General features: G+C 41.1%; 1 protein-coding gene across 1 annotated transcript in view; it reads right to left on the bottom strand.

Annotated features, from left to right (window-relative positions):
* SEMA3C (semaphorin 3C) overlaps positions 1–11300 on the bottom strand; it is a 156729-nt gene extending 145429 nt beyond the window's left edge. Inside the window, exons 1-2 of the mRNA XM_066592009.1 lie at positions 11149–11300; positions 9071–9221 (exon numbers count right to left, since the gene is read on the bottom strand). Of these exons, the coding sequence (XP_066448106.1) occupies positions 9071–9173 (103 nt within the window). The 5' untranslated portion in view covers positions 9174–9221; positions 11149–11300. The remainder of the gene's footprint in view (positions 1–9070; positions 9222–11148) is intronic.
* Positions 11301–11816: the final 516 nt, after the last annotated feature.

Here is an 11816-nt window from a genome sequence, read left to right on the forward strand (position 1 = left end):
CTCCATATTGCTTCTTTCCTCCGCAGTTCCACTTGGGTCTATTATCCACGATTAGGTTCTGCCGTTCCTCTTACCCTGCACTATGATCTCTGTCCATTTCATGCTCAGATTCTTCAGTTTGTGCCCTGTAGAGCATGCACATGCTCCTGCCCAGTCTTAAATGGCCAGCCCGCTTTCTTATTCCATCTTCTACATCTCAAGCTACAAATATTATGCATTCTTTCCCAATGAAGGATGCCTAAATAATCAGTCTTCATTAGCCGCTGTGACAAAGTCCTATTTGTATATTCCGGTTTTTGACTCCTCCTCCGACTCCTTACTGTTTTAAACTCCGTGCTCCCTAACCTTGGCTGTTTTGGGTTTTTTTGCACTATGCCATATCTTTCTGCCTGCCCCAACCCTCTGCACCTGTGCCACCAGACTAGACCATCACCTGTCAAACTACTATGTGCCTGTACACAACATCAGGTGCCGCACCTCAGTCAAATTAAGACTGTATCCAACTTGGAGGAGGGGTCAAGCGTCAAAACTATGGTTAACAGGTATTGCCTCCGCAAAGCCAAATACGTGTGTGGCAAAGTGGGTTCACATCAGCCTGCCAACTTGCTTTTTAAAGCACTGCTTATTAAAAACAGATCCATACTAGTTTATTATACATTTGCCATGGTCTTGTGAAGCATTGAAAGTATGACCACTCAATAAGTCACCCTGCATATTGACTATATGGCAAGGAAATACAATTAAACCGTGATTGATTCTCTTTTTAGATCCCTGCAAATTTGTACCATTGTACATTAAATAGGCACTGTCATTTAAACAGTCTTTGCATAAATCAATAGCACTAAGGAAGAGGCATTTCTTTCTCTGCTTATGATAAACTTCTCCTTTACCCAATGTAGTGCTAAAATCCACCCTAGGAGAGGCTAGGAAAGTAATTATAGTATAATATCCTCAATGCTGTTGATGTGGCTTCTGAAGGGAATCTAAAGAGAGATAAGGGGCCAAAGCTAAGAAAAAACTGATAACTTGATATACAGCCTGCAGAAGGGGAAAACAGCTGAGAAATGTAGGATACAAGTCATACAATAGCCAGAAATAAGTTTAGTTTTCCATGTACACACAACAGCTTATCCTGAAAAGTTACCTAAAATGACAGGTATGCTTTAAATAAGAAATCCACCTTACAAAGAGTAATAACTCATCTAGATGCAACACAGATTCAGTTCTGGGCTTAAACTTTCAAGTAATGCAGAAATTTAGCAGTTCTTATCATCATACATAAATGTTTGTGCCTTGGAAGAACATCAGATGAATATTCTAATTTTAGTTTTGAGTGAGACAGCCATGTTTGTATTTTTATCAAGATTGATAAGTAACAATGAGCTGACTGTGCAACGCCAAAGGAAATATTATCTACAAGCCAAAAACATGAACTTGTCACAAAATCATAGCCCTGCTAGGATTTTTAGGGAGGCTGAGGCAATTTTGTTAATCTGTAGACTAAACCCGATGGCATCTAATATACAACTCCTCACTATTTTTAAGATTTGCTGTCAGGCAATGGAAACCTGCTCCAACATTCTTCTTGCTGTGACAACCCTTTTAACCAAACCTAACTGATGGCTGAAGACTCAACAATGGAAATGTTTTCTATATAAAATAATGGAACAGGAAAAAAAAGCAATTCTGACCATAGTGACACGCAGGTAATAAAAAGGCTTATTCAGAAATCAATATGTTAAAGTGTATGTTGGTTGCCAGACTATTAATATAGAAATATCCACATGCAATTTTATAGTATTTTGTACAAAACCTCAACCTCCATGTAAAAGAAAGCCAAGACAAGATATTGTATGGACCAGAAAACTGCTGAACAACCCATGATCCTCCTGGCACTCGTAACAGAAAATCAATTGCATATTTAGTGAAGCTTCTAATAACTGATTAACTTCTGAACCAGTAAGATACAATTTCTCCATTTCTACACATTAAAATACATGGGTCATTAAATTGTCAGTCAAGTAAGGAGAATCCTTATATGCAAAAGGCAGGGCGTATTGGCATCAACTCACTTTGTAAGAAAATCTACGTCAAAATCCACACCTGAATTTGAAGAGTTGAAACCTGCATTGAAGTCAACATACCTGCAGATTTTGACCTAAATTTTGAAGTGAATCCATATCTACACCAAAATTTTGATGCAAATCCACACAGAAATCTGCTACATGTGAAGGTAGCAGACTAAGACAAAAAATTTAAAGCCATAATAAAAAAAAAAAAAGAGGGAAAAAAAAAAAAAACTCAGGAAAACTATACAAAAAGGTGGGGCAACATTCAAAGGAGGCTCAAGGCTCCTGCCCTAGGAGGATTATCATCCTGCAAACAATTCTGCATTTGAAGGTTTCATGAAACATGAAAGAAATGACCTGCAACATTTTTCTAGAGACCATTACATTTTTCTGCACAACGGGCTTTCTTGCGAGTACAATAACATAATTTAGTACAGCACTCGCTGTCTTTGTCAGGCCAAAAGACTTTGAATGGAGCAGCAGTAATGACTACTGCAAACAGCTCTCAACCCCTTTCTTGAACTCTGTTGAGAAATGCTATATTATATGTTGGCATCATAGCTATTATTAAAAAGTGCATAACCTAGTATAGTATGCCAATGATTTCACAATGAACAAAAACACATTACACATTGCGGCTATGGCATAAATGAAGTTATGAAATGTCCCAACCAAAATAAGGATGTTATGTACTGTATTTCTAATTTTCCAGACATTTCAGGAGTGAAGAAATACTCATCCTTTGTATGTACATGTAGGCATTCTATAACTATGCCAGAAAAAGTTACATATTAAAATCCTAGTCCACGAGAATACACATTCCAATCATTCTGCATAGCAGCTCCAGAAATTGGCAGCAAGATAAAAACTAAAGAGAAAGCACAAATCCCTTGAATAACGTAGACCACAAAATGTCAAATCTGACAAAATACTGTGGCTACCGGCCCCCAGGGACAAGAAATGTATTACAGCGCATCTGTTATGCAATCAACAAATGTTTATAAGAATTTAACGAGAACTGCTATAGTTGTGTGATAGCAGCTGCAAGGAGAGCACTCATTTCTGGCTCTACAGAAACAAAGGGGTGAGAGAAGGGTGGCATACACAGTGACCTGATATTTGATATACATAGATTTGTGCAGTTCATAAATTGGGCTGGATTAAGGTTGGAGGTAGCCTTTATCCCATTGCTAAGGCTCAGACTCCACCTGACTCTATCACAGCGACTCCCTTAGACTTCAAAAACAGAGAACTACACCCATGCATGTCCACCTACCTCTCCATCTCTTTTTGGCTCATAAGGATCAATAAATGCCTATCAAGGTTCGTGAATGGTGAACACTCTAGGCTACCCAAGATGGTGGATGCTTTAACTTATGTGCCCAAGTACCCTCCGTATATTCGGCTTTGCTTACACACCTTGCAGTCTTTGCACTAAACTAACCAGATGCTCTCTTTACATTTTTCTAGTTCCCATTCAAGTGATGTCAAAGATTAAGGCCGGCATCACATGGCCGAGAAAAATCGTATGAGATTTGTGCATTGCGAGAAATACAACTTGTGAATAGGGTCATACGCATAAGTGATTTTTCTTTTACCGCATCGCAACACAGCTAATTCCCCCTGCCCCCCCCCCCCCCTATCTCACCTCCCTGCTGTTGTCACTGTCCCTGCAGCTTGGATTTATCTGCTCCTGTCAAGCACTCTTTCCCAGTAATGTCACCTTCCCGCTGCGGTCACTGTCCCTGGCTCTTGGAGTTATTGCCTCCCCGCTCCTGCACTGTCCATTATAAGTGTCCCGGGGGGCCTGCCATCGGCACTGCAAGATGCTGGGAGCGCTGATGCAAGTTTGGCACAGAGAATGACAGCGGGGTCCGGACAGCGGTGGAGCAGAGAGTGGTGACGGGAGGGGGGGCCTAAAACCGCCAGACATATTGCAGCGCTGATGCCATCCCGCTGGGGAGAGTCACTACGGACAGCCCCGGAGCGGGCAGACGATAAATCCAAGCGGCAGTGACAATGACAGCAGCAGGGACGTGAGATTACTGGGGAAAGAGTTATCGTCCCAAGCGGGGAGCAGATAAAATCCAAGCGGCAGGGACCCTGACAGCAGTGGGGAGGCGAGATGAGGGGCTAGAGGTGGAAATTATCTGGGAGTAGGGGACCAATAGCCAGCTGTGGGTGTCCCATTTTACTCCAGCAGTTCAACCACTTGTCTCCACCCACAGTTCCAGTGGAGACAAGATACAGCAGTACCCGTTTTATCGTCCTGCATGCTCTTGTATCGCATCTCCCATTGTTTTCAACGAGGCCGGTGGCAGCATCACACCACATGCTAGGTGCACATGATGCGATACAAGGTTTCCCTATTGAAAACAATGGGAGAAACTCCGTTATCCTCCACCGCGGCTGTCACAGCCCGATATCGCACTCGCCCGTGTGAAATTAGCCTAACAGCCAACAATCAACGTACAACTTTTTTCAAAGCCCATTAATATACTCTACACAATGATACGAGCCCTCCAACTTTATCTATTATACCTTGGATGTAACCTTATATAGGTTTTGCTAAAACGTGAAGCTGACATAACAGCACTAAGGCCACACAGACAGGCATACATTCAGGACCTTATGGCACACATCCAAATCTATGACGCATTTAATATAGAAAGCAAATACTACTGAGAGACATTTGGGTCTAGACACCCATCCAGTTGCTGATTCCACATACTGCTCACACATCCAGGCTTAGGAAAGGCCACAGGTCAAGTGCATTCTCCCTGCGCCAAGAAGAATTTAATCAAATTTTGCAATGTGAAAATATTCAAGTGCTAATTCCTTTAATTATACTTATATGGGAAAGATCAACAAGACTTGGAAAAATTAATACAATTAAATGTGGAATTTTCATTTAATGTCCAATGAACTACGAATACAAACATATGAGGCGGCATTTAGAAATTCAATTATTCTGCACACATCCAGCATCACTTTATGTGTCAGGATCATTTGCCAGTTTTCATCTGATAAATGCACAATTCTCAGGCCTTCCTTGGTAATATACCACAGAGAATGGTAACAACAGTTAGCAATCACTCAGTCCAACATTAGGAGTTACTGCAGGAGCTGGCATGTTCTTCAGTGAAGGTTTCTTTTAACTAGAGACATTTACGGAGCAGCGGGATAAGTGAACAATAAGCGGAAACCTATTTAAACGGGCACTTAAACATATATGAGTAATCAAGAAAACGTCATTCTGTTTCTTTAATGGAAGCACTGAAAACTAATGCACCAATTTTATGCATAGATGGCAATGATGAATAGACCCCAAGCTAACTCTGATCACAAAAAAGACCTGGAAATAAGAAGAAAGGAAGAGGTTCCTGCTGGAATTAGTAATGCCCAACTTGCTCAGCATAATAGCAGTACTAGATATGGCTGACCTTTCCCCATCACTTGTCTACTGCAGCTATACAACACACATATCACTTATGGGGCTGCTGACTTCTATTATAAATGTCACATTTCTGGTGCCACTATAATTGGAACTGAAAGGATTGAAATGATTTAAGGCCTTTTCTTACAAATCCTGCACTTCCCCGTGTCTTATTGAATTATTACTAGAACTATTATTCTGACACTAAAGCAAATTATACCATTTTTTTCTTCCTTACTCATTTGAAAAAGCAGCGTCCCGGACTTCCTCTGCAGCATTCTTTAATAGTGTTAAAGCCAAAGAATTGTTCAAAGCCATAATCCAATCTGCAGCTAGGATCTTAAATTCCACTTATTTGGGCCTCAAAGCTCATACATCCGTCTTGTCTGAGTGGTATAATATATTTATTAGCATAAAGTTACATGTATTTTTACATTGGATGTTACTGTATATATGTACCATCGTACAATATACTTGAGTGTCACAGATATTCATGTGTAATCATACCATTGTCACTACATCAGTAACTGTCCTGGATCTCGTTTGCAGGCTATTTCCTACAATATGCAAATAGGGAAGATGGAACGATACCTCTGCAGCGCCACCTATTGGATGGCAGCATTCCTGCAGATCACTTCTAACCGGCGCTATGATTTTGATTCAGTTTTTAATGGCGGATTGACAACAGATTTCACCTGGTCAATTGAAAAGGTGAAATCTGCTGAATGTCAGCATACAGAAATCGCATCCAAATCCGCACCAATGGCGCAGATTTTTACGTGATTTTTGTTGCAGTTTTGATGTGGATTTTCTACTGCGGAAAATCGGCACCATTTTCCACTACATGTCAACGTACCCTCAAAGTTGAAAATACTCTGGATTTCAATCATTTACTTGCTAAGCCCATGTATCTAAGGACAGCTATAGACAGGAAGAGGTCAGTGAGAGATCTGCCTAACTCTGCATGCAAATCAGGAAATCTCTCATGGATGATGCCGAAACATCAGCAGTAAACACTATTCATCTTTATAAAACAAAAGAAGAGAAAACTCAATGAACGGTTGACAATAGCTGTTACGTTCATGCGCAGCTGAATTCTCCACCAAGTAGTATCTCCCACTTCATGTACGGCAACATATGCTCATCAGGGACTATACTGTAACTGCACTACATGCCCCATCATACAAGGTTACTGAATTTCATTGTTACATACCATTTTACTTTAAGTCATGTCCTATATTGTGAAAATATTCAGTAATTATTTTTACATTTATTGAATAGGAACTTATGTTAATAACTACATCTAACTTAATGCCTGCACAGTATGCATATTTCTATGGATATTTCCAGTGGTGATACATTTGAAAGAGCAAATCTCCCAAAATTGAATTGTGACGAGGGACTCCGGACGGTCGACTGCTATATAGTTATGAGATTGTGGGATCTTCTTCAAGTGCTTATAATACCATCCATAAATTGAGTTTCAAGACAAATACAAAAGTACACAGGACAGGAGCAGCAGCTTCTAGTGCAGTGAGCCACATCCAACGCTGGCGCAGAGGAACATGGGGAAGCAAACATAAGCTTATTGCATTTTTTTCCCTTTTGTGTTCTTATATTTTCCAATAACTTCACTGCTTTGGAGTGTAGCAAGCTATGCTCCAAATATAACACCTTGTCTTAGAAGAAAGCTGGAAGTAAGACAAAGGAAATTCTACAATTAATCAAGTGACTAAGATAACAATCAGTGTTACTATTCTCACCTCCCCTTATGTGGTAGCAGACTTTGCAGCTCATAAATATTTTTACCAGAGGGAAACCACAGAGCTTATTTTCATGCAAAACACACTCAATTTAAAAAGAAGTTTTTATGGGAGCAATGAAGCCTCTGAGGTAGTAATAGGATGAATGGAGAAGTATAGGTCTTAAAATGTCAATAAGATTTGCCTGGCAGTAAAGAGAAAAACCTTGTCATACAATAATTTAATTAGAAACCTGCATGTTTACTTGAAGCACATTGTATTTGTTTACAATGGCTGTGAAAATACCGTCCATACCATTTATAATGTACATTAAATAATTGTGGGTCATCATCATCACAACAATACAGCTCACTTTATACATCTACAACCCCTCACAACTCTAATATTACATAACAGATGACCACATCACTTTCACAGCCACAAGGTGCATTCAGCACAGTTAATATGAATCAGACTCAATAGGCTCCAGCGCAAACACTTATCTGTGCATAGGCCATCATTAAATATATGACGCTGTATGACAGCCAGCTATGCTGCTGCACATGAAAGCCACCATTAAGTACATGGCCCTACTGTATATGACCACAATTTGCATAGGGACCACCTGAAATATATATAGTCCTATAGATTAGTCAACTATCCTGTTGTGCACTCTCTAATTCAGAAATAGGTAGAACGGACTCTCCTGTTTGGCAGCCAACCTTGTATTGGCTTCCGTCCCTCACCAGGTTTACTAATATCTAAAAGCATAATAGTAAATTGTAACAAAGTAAACAGATATTTTACAGCAAACCACAAGGTCAAATGATTCTGCAACATTAGACGCAGCTTCTCTGAAAACATTCTGCCATCATCTGGGCTTTTCAATGATTGATTTTTCCTATGACCTTCATTACATTTGCATTTCTGTCAAGTCACATTTGTTTGAGGGAGAAAGAGGAAAAGATTCACAAGGACACATCTAAGCCAATAAATTAAATCTAAAGATGGAAACCCCCTACAATCCATCAGTCCCGCCACATGTTGGGTAATTCGTTTACAGCTGAAAGTATTGCATTGATGGAACTGGATCCTTCAAAGAAAACCTTGTGTGACTGATAAGATGCATAAACGCTATCTACATCCGTTAGTAAATAGGAAAGAACAACAATAAGATACTAATAATAAACACCTCGTATTTTTACATGTTACATTTAACAAAATACTAGAAATGCACAAAGATAAATAAATATACAATATTATGTAGCCACCACCACTTAGACTGCTACATATGGTCCCATTTTAGGAAAGTGCACAACAATCTAACTTTAGTAGCTGTTTTCAGACACAAAAAAAAGGGAATACATTTTCCATTCTCTATTTACCACTGTCTTACTATTCTTCAGGCTTACACATCATACTATTTTCCATTATGCATTTATTCTGTAAGCAATTTTAGATCATTCAAAAAAAAGTTTGGTTTTAATAAGAGGAAACACTGCCAAGTCTGCGCTAGGTTCTCATATGTCTTTCATAGTATGTAAAGTATACAGCCAGTTATAACCTTGACTGGAATCCAGCATGCAGTAGCAGATGAATCAATCAGGCCCAGACAGTACAATGACTAAGCCTGTGGTGCTGGCATGACACTCTGCACTTTTACCCTTATAGCGCTTTATACAAAAATGTATAGCTCTCAATTTCATGTCTAACATTCTCATTCTTTAGAGATTAGCCTTTGCTCAGAAACAGACATATGCCTAAACCATACTAACCCATGACTGGTGCAATTGAGCTTATGAGATAAAGGATGTATTTCTTACCATCAAATGTCAAAGTAACTCTCGCCTGTGGCTGTGAAGATCCGGTGCTACAACTGATGTAAACAGCTAACCCAATCATAAACTGCAGTGCCGCTGACGCCATCCTGATTGAATGTTAGTTATTTCTAGATTTAAATCCAGGGTGCACAACCTGTAAGAGAAGATGAAATCATTAGACCTGCTGGCTCATGTCAACCAGTGTATTAAGATATTTCAAGGCAGGAAACATTGAGCAGTTGGATCATGTGAATAGTAACTCCACCTGCTGAAGGGAGAACCATGGACTTCAGCCAAAACTTGAAAGTGAAGGCTATGTCCTCTGTGCCTACATTCCACAGTATCAGCTCCTAGTAAGTGTGTTATCACAGGATGTTCCTAAATAAGCAGGTACTAATAGACTACCCGTCCTTCTTGTAGGCTTTCTACTGCCTGGAACTGAATAATAAGCTGAATAAACACAATAAGCTTCTCCCACATTTTCTCAGCTGTGATAACATCTTGTGGACTTCTCTTCAAACAGAAAAGACACATTAAAGTCTCATCACCCATAAGACGCATAAGCTAAATCACAGCAAACAACAGCTCTCTTCAAACAGATTATTAGGCCACGGTATTAACATTCACCTGGAGTTACGGCAGGGCAAACCCCAATGTAACCCAATATAAAGCAAACAAATGAAGGAATTGTTATCACCAGCGAAACACATGGAGGAAGGCCAATCCATTCTGTACTGATAGTATGCAACCTGTAGTAGATGCAGAAATAGTCATGCGTGCAGAATCCTTAATTGTCCTCAATATTTATGCATTAAAAGGGGTTCTCTCTATCAGTCCAGTTTAAAAACGCTCAGATGCCATTTGGATTCCCACCCGAGATCCTGGTTTATATTGTTGTATTAGCACAATGATACCGGATAATAACTGGTGCTGACAGAGCTGAAGCTACAAGCCCCATCAATGCTCAGAGTTCATGGAGACCCCAGTAGGGTCTGTATTGGGCAATCTAGAATCTACTTCAGTAAATCCAGTATGAGGCACACAGATGAGTACAAGAGCTATGGCATACAATGTATCTGTTTAATCACAAATGGCTTAAATTGAGACTTTTTTAAAAATAACACTTGCAGCAAACATGAAGACTTTTCTTTGCACATGCCTGTCAATAGCTCACTCCATACAATGGCACACCTTTATAACAAATTCAGAGCATAATTAAAACACATTCATTATATATGTGGCATTTTCTAATACTGTTGTGACTGATGCAGAATACTCTTGACAATGTAGCTCCTAAATTTTGCAAACATCCCTTGTACAATTTCATTGATGCATATTACACCACTATTGTGCATTTCTTTTAATACATGAGCCCCCTACTTGTGCGTATATGTGTAGACAAAAAAGGAGACAGAAGCCCAAATCTCATCTTGGGCTATAAAGTAATAAAGAACATTAGAAACGGAGTAATCTTAGTGCTGAGCCCTACTTGCTGGCAGTCTATATATACCCAGAGCTCTGTGTGTATATATATTATATATATATATATGCCCAGAGCTGTGTCCTGTGACTCACCTAAGGGTCACCAGGAATAATGTGGCACTCCTGTCACTATCTGACTGCATGATGGCCATTGTCTGCTCCTGCCACCTATAGAGATGATCTGCAGTAATCTCTGGTCCTTGTGCTAAAAGACTGCACAGAATTAACCCTAAAGCTGCTGCTCTACATCTTGTTTTTACAAAGTGAGAACTTAACCCCATATCTGCTGGAGTACACCCATCTGTCCCATTGCTATATTTAGTCATCTTACATATCTGCCACTGTACATAGAAAGTATATAGAAAGTTCTCGCCATTTAACCCCGCACTTGCTATGGTACATGCACATCATTGTCATACAGCTGTGAGCAATGTTCTGCAGCATGGGGTGAAATGAGTGATGTGCTGCAGGAGTAAGAGGCAGTGTGTAGCAGATAAGGCAGGCTGTACCCGGCAGGTGCCACACATTACCGCTCCGGGGCTCTGCTGACAGAAGTTCAGCCTCACAGCTGTCATCCGCGCACACGTGCAGTAACTCACCCAACTCCGGGCTCTTGGGCTCCCGCGGCTCCTGGGCTCAGTCGCTGCCCATTAGCAGTCCGCAGTGTGAGCCCTGATCCGGCTCCTACGAGCTGTCTACCCAGCCACAATGTCTGCGGAGGCGCACGCTGCATGGAAAGTAGCCGGCTGTGTGCGGGGACAGTGCTGCCCCCTGCCTGCTCAGCGCTCGCAGTGCAGGAGAGTGACGCCACACCCATCCCCGGGAGGAGGACCTGCCGACCCCAGTGGGCTGCGGGCTGTTATGTCACAGGGGGCTCCGGGCTGTGCTGCTGCGGGACCTGTATGTTGGGGGCTCCGGGCTGTGCTGCTGCGGGACCTGTATGTTGGGGGCTCGGGGCTGTGCTGCTGCGGGACCTTTTACATGCCCTACATGTACTGTACAATAGAAAGGCCCACGAGTGCTGCCTGTTACACAGCTCTACACTGCACAGGTCACACACACAGAGCCCTGTAATGCGCACTGCACTGATCACACACAAAGCTTTGCACTATGCAGGTCACACACACAGAGCACAGGGTAGGTTCTATTCACATGGGCGTATTTTCTGCCCTTGACAGTCTGACAGAAGCTCCTGCAACTGGAGAGGACTGTGCTTGTAGCCTTTTAGATGCCGCTGTCCATTGTCATGACCCTGCAGGCTAAAGAA

Source organism: Eleutherodactylus coqui, chromosome 2 (assembly GCF_035609145.1).
Source record: "Eleutherodactylus coqui strain aEleCoq1 chromosome 2, aEleCoq1.hap1, whole genome shotgun sequence".
NCBI classification, from domain to species: domain Eukaryota; kingdom Metazoa; phylum Chordata; class Amphibia; order Anura; family Eleutherodactylidae; genus Eleutherodactylus; species Eleutherodactylus coqui.